The sequence below is a fragment of the Amaranthus tricolor genome, chromosome 6 (genome assembly GCF_026212465.1).
Source record: "Amaranthus tricolor cultivar Red isolate AtriRed21 chromosome 6, ASM2621246v1, whole genome shotgun sequence".
NCBI lineage: Eukaryota > Viridiplantae > Streptophyta > Magnoliopsida > Caryophyllales > Amaranthaceae > Amaranthus > Amaranthus tricolor.
In genome coordinates, this window is record NC_080052.1 from 15,911,861 (window position 1) to 15,935,522 (window position 23,662).

The following is a 23,662-nucleotide window of genomic DNA, read 5'->3' on the forward strand; positions in this document are numbered from 1 at the left end:
GTTAATTTTCATGATTTCTATCATATTATTCCAATAGTAATGAAAATTTCATTTTAAAAAAGTTTCTTTGTTCACAAATTTTCATTACCACCTAATACCACATGTTCAAATGGTAATGCATTTGAATGAATTTTATGAAGAAAATAAGATTGTTGAAGGAGAATAAGCATCACCACTAAATTTGTCAAGAGATATTTTATAAAAATTACACTCACTTTTCATTACCATTCCCGTCATTTAATACCGATTACCAAACGGGCCGTTGGAGTAATAACACGTTTCTGCCAAAAAAAAAAAAAAAAAACTATAGTCTTTAGCAATTAGCTTTAGTGAAATGAAACATTATTCTTTAATATGTATTGATAAAAATTTAAAAATTGTTGTATATTGTGTCTTTAAATAAATAATTAAACTTATAAAATAAATTTACATAAACTTAATAGGTTACAAAAACATATGACGAGTTCAAACCTTTCCTTAACACACACCAAATTTGAACTTTATCATTGGGAATCACCATATATATATCGAACATAGTAACAAGAAGATTTTGTATTGAACATGATATTAATTCTAGGCGAGATACTCTATCCTTAAACATCATTTCCTCCTTACTACAGTGCTTGGAAATATAAACCGGAAATATGTTCTGAGATACAAAGAATTACACTAAATTCCTAGCACAAGGAACTTAGAATGATGTAAGAGAAACTTAAATGGAAGAAGAAACGAAAAATTACAATCGAGATTGCAAGTTCTCTATGTAAAGTGCTAGAGAGGATAAGAAATTCAAAAATTACATGTATGTCACATGTATATGTCATGTATATTTCATGTAAGAAATAACTTACACATGTCTTCTATATTTATAGAAGACCATACAATCATTCATGAAGTAATATGTCACTTCATGAACCGCAACATCGATTCACGAATCAATGTTGATAATAAATCAGTTTATCCCAATATATTTAGTTAATATAACCATATTAAACGTAGGTAGTTATAACATAACTACCAAAACCGAATAAAACGAACACTGCAAAAACCAGAGCGAAAGTCGCGACCAGTGAATAAACTTTGCGACCTGCGAACGCGCGACCAGTAAAGAAAATCGCGACCCGCGAATTGTGTTTTTTCCAAAACAGAAACTTTGCTTTGAAAACTCGCGACCAGCGAGCCTTTTCACGATTCAAGAAAAACACCTTCCACAAAATGAGTAACTTTGCAATTTTGGGATATTTGCAATCAATTATTTATTTAATTAATTTAGTTGATTTAATTAATCTATTATTTCTGATGACCATTATATGCTCTAAATGACAACAATCTTCTCCTATTTAGAGTGTATAACCCTTTTCCTCTTTCACGATCCATAATCTCCAACCCATTTCATGCATCAATGTCAATGTCCGTCCGGATTGAATTGACACCTAGTACCACGCATCTTTACAATTGATCATATCCCCTAATGTCCTTCCGGATTGAATTAAGCAGATATATCTAATCAATTGAAGGAGTAGTACACATGAAATAATTCATTAAACTCACATTTGTGACACCTTAAAGGCTATGTGTGCATATCTATTCATAAGTCCAATGAAGTCATAAGTATGTCCCTTGACTTCGTTGAGGCGGCTAAACCCCAAACTTATATAGGTAGCTTCTGCTGGTTACCATGCTATCTTGAATAAAGCATTCAATCTAGAGATCTTCAAACTCTAGAAACTGGAGACCTCGAGGGACTACTCTACTACCTCGTTTTTCAACATCATGAACAAAGCAACTAAGGATCACTTAAGTGTTGCTTTCCTACATCTGATAAGCGATCAATGCACATTGAATTTAAGACTAGATGTTTAATCTAGCGTCAAATTGGGTTTCACTCATGGTGTTGAAGAATGGGCATTTTCCAATATCATTATACCATGAAATTCCTAGACTTAGTAAAAATAATACTTTCTCTAACTTTAAACTTTGTTCACATAGTCAAGAATTGTGATCCCTTCTTTGATAAGCCTTAACTTTCAGCATTGCCTCAATTAGATGTCATAGAATTATCAAAGTTACACTTGACTATCAATACTTTATACAAGCAACTTGTCAATCACACTAGATTGTTTTGTGCAAAACTTTGGCTTAAACATTACAAAGATGAGTATCTTAGACTATACAGTTTACATATTTGTCTAAATCTTGACAAATAATATTACTATCATAGTGGAATAAGTTAAAACTTTGTTTTTTCTTGGGTGATCAAGACTTGGTATACCTCCCCCACAAACACATACTTTGATCAATATAGAGAAGACATGAGGGTAGTTTTGGACTTAACCTTAAGTATAATAAAAATACTTATTTCTTAGTCCTTAAACTTTTATGTTAAAATTCATTTAACATTTACCTCCCCCCTTCCCATCATAGAAGGAAAGTATTCATAGAAGGAAAATGACATATTACTTTGTCAACTTTACTTATACAATTCCAAAATAAATATATCATAATTTATAAAAATATACATGATACAACATACCATATCAAAATATTAACCATTATTTAACCATTGTATTTTCTGTAAACTTATTGAAGTATATAAGTTCAATAATCAATTAACATATTAAGTATAATACCACTTAATAAATCTTGAACATTATTACATGTTCACAAATCTTCATATATAATATGAAAATCTATCTATAACATATTGTTACACTTACTTAGAGATCAAGTTACTAAAATTCAAATATTACTCCCATGATGAACATCATTACTTACTTTTCTTTTTAGAAAAAGCTTAAACTTATGATACTTAAGTATCAAAACAAATAATCATGGGTAAGCCTTCATATTAGTAATATGAATACAATATTAAGAAACCTTTACTTTGAAACCTTTAACAAATTCTAACTTCGCTAAAAACTTTTCTTTAGTAAAACAAACTTATATTTGTCTCTTTTAGAAATACATGCTTTATCAAAAATTTTGCTAAAAATGATCAAAATTTCATAATCATTTGTACAAACTTGCAGGTATTTAAACCTATCTATCATTGAAAATAAATTTCTAAATAAATATTGTATCACTTGGTATTATAATCAAATATAACTGATATATAAATTTCCCTTGTTCTAATAATTAGAACTCATAGTAGATGTTATAAATAACATAATCTACATAGATGCATCCTTATTTTGTACCTTGAGATAATTCAAAATAAATTTCCTTTATAACAAAATAATTAGGACTTTATTATAAAATCAAAAACTTTAAACCAAGCAAAAAATTTAATATCAAATTTAACATAAATAATTAAATTCATCCTTATTGTCACACCAAATTTATTTGGCGTTTATCGAACAATATAAAAAACTTTAACATACCCATTAATCAGAATAAAACTTATTTAGTACTTTTCTCCAAAATAAATATTAGTATAAAACTTTACATATACTCATGCAAATTATGCACATTTTGAAAATCAAAATAATAACATATTATGGAATTTTAATTACCATAATAAAACTTAAAGCGATGACGCATACTCTAGATCAAGAGTAACATATGAATTTCAATTAATACATTCACTAGTGGAAAAAATCTTATCTGCTGCGCAACATTTGCTCCGATTTTTATTAAACGCAGCACTAAATAGCATAAAAGAATTAGGAAAAGGAAATAGAGCAAACGTTGCGGTACTTAAAAAACCGCAACAAACATGTGTTTTAAAAAAATTGCAAAATTTAAAATAATGACTATATAATGCGGTTCTAAAAAGCCCGCAGGAAATAAGCTTATATATACTGCGGTTCAGCAAAGCCCGCAGCAAATGAGTGTTTATAAAAATCCGCGTTTTAACGTTCCATTTCATAAACCTAATGTGTACTCATCAATTCATAAACACACGTAGCACGATACTGTTTCATCACCTTCTTCTTCTTCTTCAAGCTTCAATTTTCTTCCAGTTTTTATAGTATTTTCTTTAAACCCACGAAATTAGTTCTTCAAGCACTTGACATTTTTTCCACTAGTGATTAATCAATGTAATAATGAAAGAATTCATATCTTGCTTTACTTAGCAAATCAACATTTATACCATATAAGATTAAACCATCATATATATCAACATAAAACTTGACAAATTTTTCTTTATCATTTATTTGATATATAAAATTACTTATATAATCATTAAATTCATTTTACTTATTTAACAATATGGAACTTAACCTCCATAATTAACAACTTTAATAAATAAAATTTCGAGTTTAAAATAATGATGACAACTTTCAACCTTTATTTAATAACATTAGGTTGTGTTTAGGAACAAACATTTAATTTCAAATTGTAGATTTCAATCATGAAATCATTAATGTAGAATTTCAGAATGACAAGGTTAGGAAGGTCATTCTCAAATGCTCATCTTTTATAACACTTGTGGATTTGACTCAAATCCAAATTTTAAATTTTTGTATTTGCCAAACACTAAATTTAGGTCAAATCTATATTTTCAAATGAAATCCTCATTCCCAAACAAAGGATTATGAGATTTCCAAATTCTTGTTTAACATCACTTTTACATTAAAACTTACTTTTAATAAATCCTCGATGATAAACCTTTTATATTTATTCATTTCATGAACTTTATACCCCTTTCAATATTAAAATATTAATATAACCTTAGGTAGAATAAACATATGACAAAATAATAATTACCCATATAAAATTAATTAATTCAAATTTAAACAACATTGGTAATAAACCAACAAAGAATATATCATAAAAACTAACTTGAATCATGCGCAAATACATAGAAATAATTCTACACATGAAATAAAATAATGGAACATAAACTTTTGTTAAGAACAACATAGCAATAATATACTTTATACTTTAATTAACTTAATTACTAACTAAACATGGATCATGCAACCTTTTAATCCAATTCACTCAAATGGTGAAACACACATCAATAAAAAAATTATTATTGAAATTGGTCAAAAGATAACCAATCATAACTAACACATAATGCTTAAGTCGCATAACAAACTTCATCTTGTCATACTAAACATGCAAAGTCCCAAATATATAACATATTACCATTAATGAACTATTAATGCAATTATAATCAACTTGATAATAACACTTATTATCTTTCTATAATAAAACAAAACATGATACAAAAAGTTACAAGATAAACATGTCACAAATAATAGAACTTTTATCATCTTATCATGCATCAAAGAATACTTGTTAAAACAAAAGTTAGCGAATTTTATCCATCTTTGATGATAATTTTAATCATCATAAACTCATGGTAAGTTACTTATACTTCCAACCATCAAATTTCTTTGATAGAAAATAATGGAGTATCATCATTTATACCAAATGATAAACATGACCATATAACCATGATCACTTACTTTACCAATTTCCATGGATATAAAAACTTACTTAAACATGTAACATATTATACTTCTCTATTATCATAAAATTAATAAACATATGAAATTAACATAGAGAACTTAATAAATTTTACTTAATGTAAATAGTAGTAAAGATCTTACTTGACTTGTAGATTTTATCAACACTTACATACTTGAGAAATATCATATCTACCATGTAATTTTGTCCATCTTTTTTACATAACTTGATCAAAACAAGAAACAACGCAACTCTCCATGAACCAACACATCCTTTCATGAGCCAACGTGTTCCTTTATCGAACCAACACATTCTTTTATCGAACCAATGCACCATTTGAAAAATCTCTTCGATTATATCATTACCCGATCATGGTGTAATTTTCATATAAGCAAATTTTAAAACTTTCCCAACAAATTTTTCAATTTTGACAAAGTTTGTAATTAAAACATGAGATCTTACTTTAGAAAAATGATGTTTTAAATTGTTGTATGTTATGTCTATAATAAATAGTTAAACTTATAAAATAAAGTTACATAAACTTAGTAGGTTACAGAAACATATGACGAGTTCAAACCTTTGCTTAACACACACCAAATTTGAACTTTATCATTGGGAATCACAATATATCGAACATATTAACAAAAAGATTTTGTATTGAACTTGATATTAATTCTAGGCGAGATGTTCTATCCTAAAACATCATTTCCTCCCTACTACGGTGCTTGGGAATATAAACCGAAAATATGTTCTGAGATACAAAGAATTACACTAAATGCCTAGCACAAGGAACTTAGAACGATGTAAGAGAAACGTAAATGGAAGAAGAAACGAAAAATTACAATCGAGGATTACAAGTTCTCTATGTAAAGTGAAAGAGAGGATAAGAAATTCAGAAATTACATGTATGTTATAGGTATATATCATGTATATTGCATGTAAGAAATAACTTACACATATCTTCTATTATAGAAGAGCATACAACCATTCATAAAGTAATATGTCACTTCAGAACCGTAGCATCGATTCACGAATCAATGTCGATCATAAATCAATCCATCTCAATATATTTAGTTAATATAACCATATAAACTGTAGGTAGTTATAGCATGACTAACAAAACCGAATAAAACGAATAGTGCAAAAACCAGTGCGAAATTCGCAACCAGTGAAAAACTTCGTGACCCGCAAACTCGAGACCAAAGAAGAAAATCACGACCCGCGAATTGTTTTTTTTCCAAAATAGAAACTTTGCTTTGAAAATTCGAGACTTGCGGGCGTTTTTGAGATCCGTGAAAAACAATTTATGCCAAATTAGTAACTTTGCAATTTTTGGATATATGCAATTAATTATATTTAATTAATTTAGTTGATTTAATTAATTTATTATTTCTGACGACCATTATACGCTCTAAATGATGACAACAGAAACAAATCACGTATAGTTTTGTAAATGATGAAATATGTAATTAAGTGACAGACATACTTGACTATGATCATACCACTCATATTTACTATTTTTCATCGAAATATTATACACGTCTATTCTAATTTAATTATTTATTATATTGAGTGTCATACAAAGAACAATTTATTTTCTACTTCTATTGTCATACAACAAAGCTTCAATTACTCTTGAAATTGTTATTTAAGTCTCTTGATTGTTTCCACAAAATCATCTTGACTATGTCAACAATTTTATATTTCAACCCTTCAAAATCATTATGTTAGAACTCTCGCAGCGAAAATGTGGCTTCTACTAGATAATATGAAACCGATACCTCAAAAAGATAAACAATATTTGGGATAGACAAATAACCACTATGAAGGAAATAATAAATATAAAAAAAGAACTTTCTTAATGCTAAAACTTTTGACGTGAATAAAACTTGATTATTCAAAAATGCTATCTATTAACGTACAACACTAAGCTTATATATAATGATGAAAGAAACTAATGAAACAATGATTAACCTTGTTTCTCTAATAGCCATTAATTTAATTCCTAATAACTAATTCTCGCATAACAATAGAATATAACTATTGTTATTTTCCTTATATTTCTCTTTGTCCTTCTATTTAGCCATGATTAATTTAGGAATTAATCATGTCCACATATATTTCCCACAATTCTCCACCTCGTTCATAAATTGAAAACACATTCAAATTTTGGACGAACAAATTGCGTAATATGTATCCGGTTGCACCAATTTTACAATGACTGCCTACGTACCCTCGACCGGGATCAAACCAATCGAAGTTCCTTTATTCCTCCATGTAGTGCCTAACATGAAACAATATTTAGCAATTCCAAACAATGTTGGAATTTGCTTCCTGAGACGACTTTGGTTAACATGTCTGCGAGGTTCTCATTTGTATGCACCTTCATAAGAGAAATACTACCTTCCTCTATGACATCCCGTACAAAGTGATACCTTACATCTATATGTTTGCTACGAGCATGATGAACCTGGTTTCTGGCCAAATGAATAGCACTTTGGCTATCACAATTCAGATTCACACAATCCTGCTTCAACCCTAAATCATCTAGAAGTCCCCGTAACCACAATGCTTCCTTGACTCCTTCTGCCATAGCCATATACTCGGCTTCTGTCGTAGATAGAGCCACTGTAGCTTGTAACATTGATCGCCAACTAACTGGAGCTCCAAGTATTTTAAACAAATAACCAGTAGTAGATCTTCTTCTATCTAAATCACCAGCATAATCCGAGTCAACAAAGCCGCTTATTTGACATGTTTCTCCACCAAAGCATAAACCTTTGTCAATGGTACCTTTTAAGTACCGTAAAATCCATTTCACTGCCTCCCAATGTGCTTTACCTGGGTTCGCCATGAACCTACTAACAACACTGACTGCTTGTGAAATGTCTGGACGTGTACATACCATAGCATACATTGAACTGCCAACTGCACTAGCATAAGGTACATTATCCATGTATGCCTTATCTTCCGCTATAATGGGAGATTGTTTACCGGAGAGCCTAAAATGTGGAGCTAATGGAGTCATCATTGACTTAGCGGCTTTCATCCCAAACCTTTCAATAACCCGCTCAATGTAGCCTTTTTGACTCAAGAATAATTTTCGATCTGATCTTTCTCTTCTAATCTCCATACCCAGTATTTTCTTTGCAGCGCCCAAGTCTTTAGTTTCAAACTCTTGACCGAGTTGAATTTTTAACCTATCTATCTCCACCTTGCTCTTAGAAGCAAGAAGCATGTCGTCCACATACAATAGGAGATAAATATAATCACCTCCATGAAGCTTGCGAATGTATACACAACAATCGTAATTACTTCTGAAAAATTCTTGTTTTGACATAAAAGAATCAAATCGCTTGTACCACTGTCGAGGAGATTGTTTCAATCCATAAAGTGATTTCCTCAAGCGACATACCAAATTCTATTTACCCTCAACCTTAAACCCCTCAAGTTGATACATATAGATTTCCTCATCCAAGTCACCATGTAAGAAGGCTGTCTTCACATCGAGTTGCTCCAGCTCAAGATCTCCATGAGCTACAAGACTCAACAGCACCCGAATAGAAGTGTGTTTTACCATCGGAGAAAATATCTCATTGTAATCAACACCTTCTTTCTGTGCAAACCCCTTGGCCACTAGCCTAGCCCTAAACCTCACTTTATCTGGCTTGGATGGATCCTCTTTTCTTTTATACACCCACTTACAACCAATAGCAGTCTTTCCCACGGGCAATAGGACTACCTCCCATGTCTTGTTTTTATGAAGAGATTGCATCTCTTCATCCATAGCAACCAACTAACTCTCTCTATCCTTGTCTTTGATAGCTTGTTTGAAGGTGACCGGCTCATAATCCTCCACCGAGAGTGCATATTCTACCAAGTTAACCTGCCCGTAATGCCTCAGAGGTTTGTCTGACCCAAACTTCTGAACTGATTTATAATTCCTCTTTGGCCTAGTGGATGCCAAAGAATCCTGCTGTTGTTGTTGTAATACATGTGCATTATCTTGCTGAATTTCCTCATAATCAAGCTCATCCTCCTCCTCGTCTTGAGTAACCCCCGGATGCTCCACCTGAATATGACTAGAATCTTGTTGGTCTTTAGATTCTATCTCCACCACTTGAGTGTTTTTAGTCATTTCGACATCACCATTGTTAGACACCATAGCTTTCAATAAAGCTACCATAGATTTTTCATCAAAGGTCACATCCCTGCTGATCACAAATTTAGAGTCATTTACACTCCAAAGACGGTAGCCTTGAATCCCTTTTGGATACCCCAAAAAGATTGCTTTCTTTGCTCTTTGATCAAGCTTATTATCCTTAACATGATAATAAACTGTGCATCCGAACACTCTAAGCCTCTCGTAATCTGCATGTTCCCCTGACCACACCTTGTAAGGTGTGTCTCCATCTAAATACGAATGTGGGGGTCGATTTACTATATAACAAGCTGTAGCAACCGATTCTGCCCACCATTCTTTGCCTAGCCCAGAATTAGAGCGCATACACCTTGCCTTCTCAAGTAGCGTACGATTCAGTCTTTCTGCGACTCCATTCTGTTGTGGTGTGTCTCTGACTGTCCAGTGTCTCACAATGCCTTCCTGATCACAAAACTTCTTGAAATTTCCCTCCGTGTATTCGGTACCATTATCAGACTGAATAGTTTTTAGCTTTCGACCGGTTCTGTTCTCAACCATTGCTCTCCACCGCTTGAAAATGTCGAATACTTCATTCTTATGCTTAAGAAAATAAATCCAAGCATATCTAGAATAATCATCAACAAATGTAACATAATACTTGGAACCTCCCCTGGAAGCAACTTTAGCCGGACCCCAAACATCCGTATGCACATAGTCTAACAATCCTCTGCTTTTGTGCTTGCTTGTAGAGAACTTTACCCTGTGTGCTTTTCCATATACACAATGCTCACAGAATTCCATTTGTGGCTTCTTCATGTTCTTCAACAAACCTTGTCCACTAAGCAATGATAGACCCTTTTCTGACATATGCCCAGGGTGCATGTGCCATATCCTGGTGCATTCTGTTTGGTCTTTGCTTCCACATATGCCAACTGCTAATTCACCTGTAACAGTTGTCCCCAAAAGAGGATAAAGATTACCGTGACGAATTCCCTTCATCACTACCAAGGAACCACGAACAACTTTTAAAACTCCATTCTCCAAGACTATTTTGCAACCATTTTTCTCTAACAACCCAAGAGAAATAAGGTTCTTTCGCAAATCTGGGATGTGTCTCACATCCTTCAAGGTTATTATTGTTCCATCATGCATCTTGACTCGGATAGTACCTAACCCGACAGTCTTATAAGCATGATCGTTTCCCATCAAAACAGTACCACCATCTAAACTCTGGTAAGTTGAAAACCACTTCCTATTTGGGCACATATGGTGAGATGCTCCTGAATCAAGCATCCATTTACCAGATATCTCGTCGCATGGTTCTGAAACCGAGTAACAATAATCATCCTCTTCATTTGAGACATAACTTGCCTCTTGTTTTTCTTGTGGTTTTCCTCTGGAGTTGTCGTTGTTGTTCTTCTTGAATACTACCCTCTTCATTTGAAAGTCATTTGAATACTACCCTCTTGTGGTTTTCCTCCCTTGCCTCTTCTTCTTTCATTGCTTCTTCCTTTGTTTACAAACAATCCTTGTGCTTGTTCATTGTATTATCTCCCATTACTAGACATCATTCCGCTTGTAGCGACCTTTCGAAAGTCATCTGCTAAAAGCGATGTTCTAGTCTCATCAATGGTTAGAGTATCACCCACAAGCATTAATGTTTGAACCAGATTTTCATATGATTTTGGTAATGAAAACAATAACATGAGCGCTTGGTCTTCCTCATCAATCTTCACATCAATATTCTTCAAGTCTGATAAAATCCTATCAAACTTATTAATATACTCACGGATTGAGGCGCCTTCTTCCATCTTGCATGTATACACTTTGGATTTTAATAGATCCTGTTTGTTAGAGTTTTCTTCATGAAATTGGACTCTAACTTTGACCACACGCCAGCGGCCGTTGCTTCTTCATTTACCAAGAAAGCAACATTCCTCTCAAGGCACAAGATTATGGCCGCTTGTGCTTCAAGATCTAACTCTTCCCAATCCTCATCCTTCATGTCCTCGGGTTTTTGTTCTTTTCCCGCCAATGCTTTGTGCAACTTTTGTGATATTAGCAAATTTTTCATTTGCATCCTGCAGTAGGAAAAATCATTTTTCCCATTGAATTTTTCAATTTCATATTTCGCAACTTTTACCGTTCCACTAGTAGATTCCATTAAAATTATTTTCAAAATCAAAAATTTTACCACTTAAGATTTTGACTTTGGCTCTGATACTAATTGATACTAATTTATATTTCAATCCTTCAAAATCATTATATCATATCATCATACAATCATACTACATCATAAAGATGAAGTAAAAATACATGTTATATCATTCTACATAATAGTAATGAATTAAAATACATGTCATATGTTTGTAATTGATATACACATGTAATAATTCTGCATTTCTACTCACTTTTAAAATTCTATATGTCAATATAAAAACATTAGTATAAATTATTACCTTAGAATTTAATAATAAATAGAAAACGAATCAACATAAGATTTAATGTGAAAATATGATAAATAATACCAATTATTATATTTAAATATCAAAAAACCCATAAATAAATGATTCATTATATATTTTCGTAAAATCTCGACTGAAGATCCAATGACAAGTATAATAGGTCTCAAATAACTACTCCTAGCAATTACTCTTAAGTTTATATAAATTCTAATAAATTTATGTAAGTTGCGATAAGTGAATTTTCAATTAAAAGAGCACAACCTCAAATCTTAAATTTGTGGACTTCATGGGTTATATATTTGTTCAATAAGACCACAATCACTCCACTTGATTCCGTACATTACTTTTGTTTTCGTCATGATGTGCTTTTGCAAATATAGATTATTCACAGATTGAAATTTTACATTTAAGTACTTCTAATACCCCTAATTCTTTGAACTTGAAAGAGTGATACAGGATATAGATAAACAAATAGCTATCACTAATTGATTTATTCATAGTTTGGTTAAATTTATTTGTTTATAAATTTATAACGTATTAATTACTTAAATTTTTTTTCTTTAGTTATATAATATGTTCAAAAAACATGATGAACTTATATATATATATATATATATATATATATATATATATATATATATATATATATATATATATATATATATATATATATATATATATATATATATATATATAATTTTTAACCTTATTTACCTTGTGAAGTATGGCAAGTTTAGATATTTAAATGCAAACTTTACTAATTGAACTTAAAAAAAATAAAAAACTACCAAATCTATAGATGTACAGGCACATATACTAGTTTTACATATTTTCAATGATAATGTAAAATAAGCCAAGTATAAAAATTTGAAAATTGCTAGTAAATCCTCATTCATCGTCCCAGCTATTTAGCCCCATTAAATTTTAGCACGAATAATAAGAAATTGAATATAATGGGTTAAAGTAATAGTATTTAATAAACGATAATAGAGAATATAAAGAGTAGAAAAAGGTGATGTCACATTCAAAAATAAAAATGAGGTAAATTCATTAACACAGATTATCATAGAAAGTGGGGCACAAATTGAGTGGGAATAGGAATAAATTTCAGTTACAATTACAATCCACATATAATTTGATAACAAAATTAAATTTCCCCATTTTCAAATAAATTTCAATTCATCAAATAATACCACCTTATTGAGTTGAAAAAGAAACCTATTTCTATCGTATGATCTCACCACAAGAAAGTTTACATTGGTGCAGGAGTCATTTGAGAAGGCGAGAAGATGGACACAAGAATTACTAAGGCAAGGTAAGTGGTCAGTACACTATTCGTCCGTTTGATTTGTGGTACTAAATGATGGTAATTAGTAATAGAAATTATTTATAGTGTAAAATTTTATCAAAAATTCCATATTATTCTCATGGTAATGAAATTTTGTTCACAAAAAATTTTTTTATTTACAAATTTTCATTACCACCTAATACCATATCTCTCAATGACAATGCATTTGAATGAATTTTATGAAAAAAATGAGAGCATTAAAGTTGAACAAGCACGATCATGATTCATGAAGGTAACCAAAAAAATTTTCAACCAAAATTTTGCACTAGTTTTTTATTTTCATTACCATTGTTTATTACCACCTACGAAACATACCGTACATGTCTTCAAATGAATCTTCGCAAAAGATTAACCTTAATTATTTATCAATTCTCATCATTTTCATTTACTCGTTGATTAGATTTTCATTTTACTAGAATACTCTAATTGTATGGCTTTCCTCACAAACAGCAAATCCTTGTATATTCACTGCATTGGTTGGAAACAAAGCAGACCTTCATGAGAAAAGGGAGGTCGATAACGAGGTATACTTCACTTTTGTATTTTTACTTTTTTAATATACCCTTATTTCAATATATAAAATTAAAAATTTATAATTTTTTGATTTTTAATTTTAATAGACTAAAGTAAAATGACTCACTAAATGATAATGTAATTCAGATTCATATAAGGTTGCATAAAAAATGTTTACTATTTAGTCAATCTGAAACAATATTTTTATTCTCATTAACAATTGCATAATAAGGGTTAGATCGGTATTCATTCCCAAAGATAAGTGGGAGATATTTGTTGATATTGAAACAAAAAAATTGAAGGAAATAAAATCTCTCCATTGTTTTTCCATTTCTTTCAATTTCTTCCATTCCAAATGAAGTGTAAAAGAGAAGTTCTAATCTTGTTAATATATCGGGCCAGGTTAATTTCCGGTCTTCTGTGCAAGTAAATGTTATGACATTCTAATTTGACTTTATATGTGAATTATTTCAAATCAAGTTGAGTCATACTCTATTTCGGTTAGTTTGCCAAATGTATGACATCTCTTCTTGTTCAAAGTGATAGTAGTCGAGCTATTGGAATTAATAAGATCTTTCACAGTAAAGTACAAAGCAGACTGTTACCATAACTAATTCTATGTCAAGTAGCTTTTGTAATATAAATGGAATAACATGCTTTCTGCTGAATCACTAAGAGATTGAGACAATACTAAATTTTGTGTCATTATATAATCCATCCCTAACATTTATTTTGCATAAATTATTATTTTGATCCCTCTAACTCATTTTAAATTAAATTTATTTTTAGACAATAGCTTATTACTTTCTTTTATTTCGTCAATACATTTTAACTCTTATGTAATTTCATCTACGCAATTTATTATTGTTAAACATTTATAACTGTTAAAACAAGTGCCAATAATCTTAACAATACGTTAACTTTGAACATTTAATTGAACATGTTGTGTCTTGTTTTTTGGAAATGGTCGATAAAGATGTGTCGTATATGGGTGGTTTAAGATTTGGAACATTTGATGTTGGTTGCTTGATTGAAGCAACAAGAAAGGAGTAAAAGCATGATGCTCGCTCTACCAAATGTGGGTTGCTCAACCGGTCGACCGGGAGTGAGAAAGTCGAGCGAATGGTGCAAAATGAGACAGTAGCTTCACTAGAAGCTCGCACGACCGAGCGAGGTAGTGGCTCGATCCAGCGGTAGTCGAGCAGACTACATAGGATTCTGTTTTGGTCAGAATTCTTAATGTAGTCATTGAATAAGTGCATTACTTCCTTGTTTAATGTAATGTTTATTGTGATATTTATTACTATTGTTAATTATCATAGTTAATTAAAGTGTTACATGTCGTTTATTTATGAGGGAACTTTAAGAGTGATGAATACCTTACCTATAAATAGGATTCATCATTCATAGAAACATTCACCATAAACACACATATTGAGAGTAGTAATGCATTGTTAGAAACTTGAGAGTGTTCTTACTTTACTTTAGTATTTTGTGATCTTGAGATAATTGTTCTCAAGGGGAGGCTTATTACATTTTAATTGATGAATTCAATCTAATAAACTACATTTGAGAGAAAGCTATCCAAGATACATCATAAACACTTGTGTTCATATTTTGCTTTAATTCTCATATTGTTTTTTTCTTTGTTGAACCTCTTTGAGGCTTTCATTTCAACTGGTATCAGAGTGAGAGATCGTTTTGGGTTATTTTGTGTGAGAAAGTGAGGTTAAAAGAACAAGAAAAACACAATGAGTGAAGGGGGAAAGTTCTATATTCAATTGCTTGATGGGAAAATCCATTTCGCAATATGGAAAACCTCGGTGGAGGATTATTTGGTGCAACAAGGCATCGATGATGCACTATTGAAGAAGAGGCCAAATAATATAGAAGACGTGAAATGGACACAAATGAGAAAGAAGGCGGTAAGCACAATCTGGCTTGACATTGCACTCGAAATCAAGTATCACAACTTGAAAGAGACCGATCCCGGTGAGTTATTGAAAAAACTACAAACGGTGTATGCTCTTGAGGTGGGAGTTGTATCAACTCATGAAGGATGAGGATACAACAATGCAAGACCATATTAACACGTTCAACAAGTTGATGTGCTAATTGTTGAATGCGGATGAAGAACAAGCTTTACTCCTATTGGCTTCACTTCCCAAGGACTATAGAAACATAGTCCAAACATTGCTCATAGGTAGGGACTTTATTACTCTTGATCAAGCATTGCGACGTTGAGAGAAAATAATAGGTTCATGCTAAGAAGAGAAGGGGAAAGGTAGAGTGATGGGGATGGCTTGTTTAGTGAGGGTTCTAATAGGGGAAGAACAAAAAAAAAGAGATATCAAGGAAGGGGAAAGTCTCATGGAAGGGGTGACCTTAGCGACAAAGAATGTTACTATTGTAAGAAGAAGGAGAACATACAAATGATGTGTAAAGAGTTTAAGGAGGACCTTAAGAGGATGAAAAGCTTAAGGGATAGTGGGAGAAATGAGGGTAAGAGTAGCGGGAGTGTCGCTCTAGGCTTTGTTGTTGATGATGATTATGATGGGGCTCTATTAGTTGCTGGGGGAGTGGTTCATAGTAAGGGATGGGTAATAGACTCCGGTTGCGCATTCCATATTTGTTGTGAGAAAGAAAAATTTACTAAGCTTAGTTATGGTGATAATGGCCTTATTACTTTACCAAATGATGAAAAGGTGAAAGTAGAAGGTATTGAAGAGGTTGAAATTGAGACACATGGAGGTGTCAAAACAAGACTTGGTGATGTAAGGTATGTACCTAAGTTTGAGAGAAACCTTATATCATTGGATAGACTTGAGAGTAAGGGATGCAATTTCAAAGCAAGTAGAGGGGTTTTGAAGGTCATTAGAGGGAGCATGGTGCTCATGAAGGGAGTAAGGAGTAAGAGGAACTTGTATGAGTTACAAGTTGATTGTGGAAGCCTAGGCCACAAATGTGAGAATGATGTTGTGTTTCGGTCAAAGAGAGTTACATTTGAGGATGGTAAGAGTATTGGACTTGAGGGGGAGATTGTTAAAGCAAGTGCCAATAATCTTAACAATCACGTTAACTGTGAACATTTAATCGAACATGTTTTGTCTTGTACTTTGGAGAGAGTCGATAAAGATGTGTCTTATATGGGTGGTTTAAGGTTTTGAATGTTTGATGTTGGTTGCTTGATCGAAGCAACAAGAAAGGAGTAGAAGCATAAAGCTCGCTCGACCAAATGTGGGTTGCTCGACCGGTCGAGCGGGAGTGAGTGGGTCGAGCGAATGGTTCAGAATGAGACAATAGCTTCATTGGAAGCTCGCTTGACCGAGCTAGGTAGTGGCTTGATCGAGCGGTAGTCGAGCAGACTACATAGGATTCTGTTTTTGTCAGGATTCTTAGTGTAGTCATTGAATAAGTGCATTACTTCCTTGTTTAATGTAATGTTTATTGTGATATTTATTACTATTGTTAATTATCATAGTTGATTGGGGTGTTACATGTCGTTTATTTATGAGGAAATTTTAAGAGTGATGAATACCTTACCTATAAATAGGTTCATCATTTATAGAAACATTCACCATAAACACACATATTGAGAGTAGTCTAGTGCATTGTTAGAAACTTGAGAGTGTTCTTACTTTGCTCTAGTATTTTGTGATCTTGAGATAATTGTTCTCAAGATAATGAGAGGTTTATTAAATCTAAAAAACTACATTTGAGGAGAATTATCCAAGATACCTCATAAATACTTATGTTCATATTTCGTATTAATTCTCATATTGCTTTTTTCTTTGTTAAACCTCTTTGAGGCTTTCATTTCAATAACCAATATCACTTATTTTAAAAAATCACAACTTTCTCTTTTGCTCTTAATTGACCAGAACACATGGAGTAATTTCTATATATTAAACACTGCACTAAGATGATAATAAATGAGAGTGAAACTTTGCAGGTAGCAGAGCAATATGCAAGAGAAAATGGGTTGCATTTCTTTGAAGCTTCGGCAAAAACTGCACAGAATGTGAACGAGATCTTCCTTCAAATAGGTTATTGATTCCCTGGACTTCTTTTTCACATTTAATTTCACTTATACCTCCATATATTAATATAAAAAAATTGGGTTTTGCAGCAAAGACACTGGCAACAACATGCCCATCTCGTACAACTGGAATGAAATTGCAAAACAGACAGCCAGGTCGAACAGGAATGCTTTGTTGCCTCAATTGATACATTCTGCACTTGCTGTATGTACTCATACTATATCAAGTTGTCTAATTTACTGTTTTTCTGTTTAGAACACAAGTATATTCTGTCAAGTTATGTAATTATGTTAGTAAATTTAATACTTGATCTGTTGATCAGGTTAATGCGGATCTGTTGAATACATTGCGGATGCTTAAAAAAATGCCAAGTCAGAGAAGGGTATGAAAACACATTTAGTGGAGACTTGACAAGTTGACAGATACTATTATTAATCATTCCTATTTGTATTACTCCCTATGTAATTGTATTTGAATGTGTGTATTATATACTGCAATCTTGTTCGCTAAGCAGCTGTATTTGTCTGTTATCTTTCCTACTTCATTGAAATGGACATGATGACTGATCTATTTGACAGGCTCACACCACCTTGCTTCATCAACTTCTGTCTACTGCCTCCTCAAACAATTTGGCTCATTTTTTTTTTTTTTTTTTTTTTTTGGACTTGACCCGCTCTAACTTTTATCAACATCTTTGAATTACATTTTATTATTATTATTATTATTATTATTATTATTATATATTCACTTTTATGAAGTATAAATATTTTTTTACCAAATTTTTTTATTTTTCTTAGATTTTAACCTCATTTACACTTGAGTACGTCTTTGGGATAAAGGGTGTACAATACATCAATCTCATCTGGAACATGTACTATTACATGTAAATGTATTTTTTGTTATTTACTCTCTCCATATTATAACATTTGTTATAAGGATAAAATTTAAGTAAGTTTAGAAAAAAGGTATAAAAACGTGTAAATATTATTTATGTAGAAGTAAAAACATGCGTAAAAAAATGAAAAGATAAATTAAATCAATAAATGAGAATAAAAAAAGAAGTGTAAAATCATAACAATAAAAATATAACAAAATCCAAAAAAAAAAATTTAAATATAGAAAATATAACAAAATATATGATATGAAAGGAATACAAGTAAAAGAAATACTCCCATCATGGCAACATGAAATGTCTCATAATTAATTTATCATACCATAATTTAATCAATGTTTCAACTTATTCTAAATGCTGAGATGCAAACCAAATGGACACCTAGTTGCAACATCTCGTTTGGTTATTATTATTGGTATTTTGCGGTGATTAAGGTGTAATTAAGGAGTAATTAATGTGTGATATAAGTCTTTAATTCTTGGTAAATATAATATGGTGAAAAGAGGTGAAAAAGGGATAAAATTAATACAATGTGAAAAGGCTTAATTTAAAAATGTGATAAAACTTTGGCTTGCCTTCCTTCATTCATCCGCTGAATCTTTATAATACAATATACTTTGTTTCCTTAGCCCACCATACCGTGTACAGCAAGCAAATTAAAGATAATAATGGCAAAATATATTTTAGGAAAACTAAATATTCACGAATGTATTCTAGGCAAACTAAATATTTCCTAAAGATATCTTAATACCCCTTTAAGTTGGAGTATGAGGTTCGAATATGTCCAACTAGGACAGAAGAAAGTCAAACTAGGTCTTTCCGAGAGCGTTTGTAAAAATGTCTGCCAATTGAGAAATAGTCGACACATGAGACGGATTAATTAATCCTTCATTTATTGCATTACGAACAAAGTGACAATCAACTCTATATGCTTAGTTCGCTCATGATAAATCGTATTCCTTGCAATATGCAATGCCAATTGAGTATCACAAAATAATGTAATAGCTTTAGGATGTTGCACATAAAAACTCAGCAGTTACCCTTAAGCCACTTTAACTCACAAGTAACTCCTGCCATGGACCCGTATTCCGCCTCCGCAGAAGATTTAGAAACTATGACTTGCTTTTTAGTTTTCCAAGAAATTGATGATTTTCCAAGAAACACTAGGCAACCTGTCAAAGAGCAACGAGTTAGAGGACACACCACCTCAATCTGAGTCGCACCATCATTCCAATGTGAAATCACTATCTGAATGTAACAATATACCTGGACCAGGATTCCCTTTCAAGTATCGAACAACCCTCAAGGTCGCTTCCCAATGATCTTCACGGGGACTTGCATGAACTGAAATAAAATATGAACCAAATATGCTAACTCTGGTCAAGTGACAGTAAGATAAATGAGGCATCCGACCAAACGACAATATGCTTAAGGATCCTTCATAAGTTTGCACGTTGCTTGAGCAAGTCTATAATTTTGCTCAATGAAAAATCTACTATGTTTTGCTCCCAGTACCTGCTTCAGAAATAATTTCCAGAGTGTATTTTCGTTGACACAAAAATAACCTAAAGGAACTACATGCCACCTCAATGCCCAAAAAATGTTTAAGAGTTCCAAGATCTTTCATCTTGAAACAATTACAGAGATAAGCCTTGAAAACCTTAAATGCAGCAGAATCATTCCTACAAATAATAAGATCATCCACAAAAACTAAGACATTAATTTAGGATTTGCCAATAGTATATGTGAACAAAGAATAATCAGAATAAGATTGGAGAAAGCCATACTTTTTCAAAGCCGACCCCAATTTCGCAAACCAACAATGGGGAGCTTGTTTTAAACCATACAGGGACTTGCGCAACCTACACACCAAAAAAAGATACGAGCTTTCGAATCTGGGAGGTAACTTCATGTAGACCTCTACATTTAGGTCACTATGCAAAAAAGCATTATGAACCGTCATTTGATGTAACTCCCAATTTTTGCAACCCGTTATTGCGAGAAAAACACGAATAGTACTCATCTTGGCAACCATAGCAAAAGTTTTTTCGTAGCCAATTCCAGCTTGCTAATGATTGCCAAACACCAATAATCTTTATTTTAGATGCTCAACGTCGTCATTGGACAAATATTTGGTTTTATATACCCATTGTCTACCAAGAGCACGCTTCGTAGGGAGGAGGTGCTCTAAGGTCCATGTACTGCTGTCCTCTAGAGCACGTATTTCTTCGTTCATAGATTGGCGCCATCCATCATATTGCATTGCTTCCTTAAAAGATTTTGAGTCTTTACCCTTAATAATAGCTGCAAGAAGGCTTTGATAATGTACAGAAATATTGTCACAATTTATGTAATGTCCTAAAGGATAAGGAGTACCTGAGGAGTGATCAGAAGGAAGAGAGCGTGGACTTTTAGCAAAAACCGTATGTGTCACATAGTCACAATGCTTAACGTTGGAAAATTTTTGTCTAAATCCATGACCCAATTGTTGCTTATATTGTCCATAACTGAATGCGTGTTTAATGACCCATCAGAGACTAGCCCATCACCAATAGAAGGAATGGTTGTGGGCCGAAGAGGTGAGCCATCGGTCGCTTGAAACTCAGTCGCTTCAACAGAAGGCGAGTTGGGCTAGTCTTGAGAAGACCCAGCATGTGCTAGATTGGGCAACATAGACGGTGGATCTTCGGTCGACACTTTCAATCCCTTCCTCTAAAGTTAATTATGCAAAAATCTCATGGATTTGTTGGTCAACATACTCATTATTATGAATATTCACAACCTCTGGACTCCCATATAGAAAGACCTCTTAAACAAATTTCACATCCCCAGAAACAAAAAATTATTTTGTATTCAAGTCAACAATCTCCGGCCCATTTTGCCAAACGAATATCCCACAAACACATTTTCTACTACGACTAGCAAACTTATTTCCTTTGGTTTTCTGATTATGAGCAAAGCATAGGCACCCAAAGGTTCGTATAGCATCAAACGAGGGAGGCTTGTCAAAAAGAATTTCAAAAGGTGTTTTATTTTGTAAGAATTGGGATGGGGTGCGACTAATCAAGTGAGCAGCAATGAGAATACACTCCACCTAAAAATAAATAGGCAACTTAGCTTGAAACCTCAAAGCCCGCCTTACATTCAAGATATGTTTATGTTTCCACTCTACATACCGATTTTGTTAAGGAGTACGCACACATGATGTTTGAAATAAAATTCCTGTGGCTCTAAAATATTCAAGTAAACAATTAAACTCGGTCCCATTATCACTTTGAACGACTTTAATTGTTTGAGAAAATTATCTATCTACCATAGCAGTAAAGAACATAAACATTTGGAAAACTTCCAATTTATCTACCAACAAATAAATCCATACTGCTCGTGAGAAATCATCAACAATTGTCAAAGATAACGAGCTCCACATGACGAAGCATGTCGATATGGAGCCACAAATCACAATGTATTTTCTCAAATATTCTAGAAGCTTTATTTTCATTGAAGGAAAATTTGTCTCTCAAATGCTTAGCATACATACATACTTCACAACCAATATCTAAATGATCTTTATTACTAACATGAGGAATTAACTTAACTAAATTTTCGAAAGGATGACCAAGACGATGATGCCATAACTCCAATAGTGATGTAGCTTCAACACTTGACACAAATTTCGGTTTGCTAAATTAGGATAGTCAATCTCTCCTAGTTTCCGTTCCAATCAGCTCCATTGTTTGGTCCTATATAGCACAAACATTAGAATCAAAATGGACAATAGTGTGTAATTCATCATTAAGTTGAGAGACAAAGAGTACATTGCAATTCAAGTTTGGAACATGAAGAACTTCTGTGAAGGTTATTTTATCCGACAAATGAACGGATCCTATCAAAGTAGCTACCACTTTTGCACCATTCGGCAACCCATTAGGGTAATCAAATTTTTGAGTGTCAAATAGCCAAGAATTATTTCCAGTGACATGATGAGTTGCGCTAGTGTCGATAATACAAGAAGAGGCATCAAACTTACCGGCCAATCAATTTTCCGGAATTTGAGAGTTACCAAAGACTCCCGTAATAGCCTTCCACTGCTCCGGTGTAAAAAATTGCCCCAAGGCTGAAATAGTTGAATTAAATGAGGAAGTCGAACTGGCAGACGCATTAGCACGTACATGTCCTCATCCCTACCCCGACTTTTTATTCTCGGGCCTACCTACAAGGTCATAACAATGACTCTCCGGATGCCCCTTTTTCTTGCATACCCACACACAATGTCTGCCCAGCAGCTAGAGGTTTCGTGTCCTGTTCTACGACACTTATTGCAAACGGGTTTGTCGTAGTTTCGACCTTTACCACGAGCCTCACTTGCTGCCACCTCAGACCCTGTACGTACAGCAAACCCAACAGCCTCAGTGGGTGCGGATTCAGCTTCATGTTTCGATAAACGAACACGTTCTTCTTGAGTCACCAACTGGTACACTCTGTCAAAGACTTGGAAGAGGGTCTTGAGACAACATATTTTTGCGTAAGGAAGAGTCAAAATCATATAACCCCATTAAAAATTCATGTAAAAGTGCTTGGGCTCGATGTTTTTCGTGCATTTTCCCAGCCAAACAAAAAGCACAGCATGAACAGGAAATCAACGGCTCGTGACGATCTAATTCCTGCCATAAAGTATAAAGCTTGCCATAGTACACAGAAACATGCATTAATTTTGTTTGGTCACACTTTGCGATTGAAGCACGAGATTGTTGAATACGCGGACTGTTAGTTTGAGCAAATCGCTGCTTGAGGTGGTCCCAAAAAGGTTTAGGTTCCCTGAATTTGGACGAAGTTGATTTTACTTCG

At 32.9% G+C, this 23,662-nt stretch overlaps 1 protein-coding gene across 1 annotated transcript in view; it reads left to right on the forward strand.

Annotated features, from left to right (window-relative positions):
• LOC130814604 (ras-related protein RABF2a-like) overlaps window positions 1-18,508 on the forward strand; it is a 44,692-nt gene extending 26,184 nt beyond the window's left edge. The window contains exons 4-8 of the mRNA XM_057680726.1: window positions 13,291-13,339; window positions 13,823-13,896; window positions 17,838-17,931; window positions 18,015-18,129; window positions 18,248-18,508. Of these exons, the coding sequence (XP_057536709.1) occupies window positions 13,291-13,339; window positions 13,823-13,896; window positions 17,838-17,931; window positions 18,015-18,112 (315 nt within the window). The 3' untranslated portion in view covers window positions 18,113-18,129; window positions 18,248-18,508. The remainder of the gene's footprint in view (window positions 1-13,290; window positions 13,340-13,822; window positions 13,897-17,837; window positions 17,932-18,014; window positions 18,130-18,247) is intronic.
• The last annotated feature ends 5,154 nt before the right edge of the window (window positions 18,509-23,662 follow it).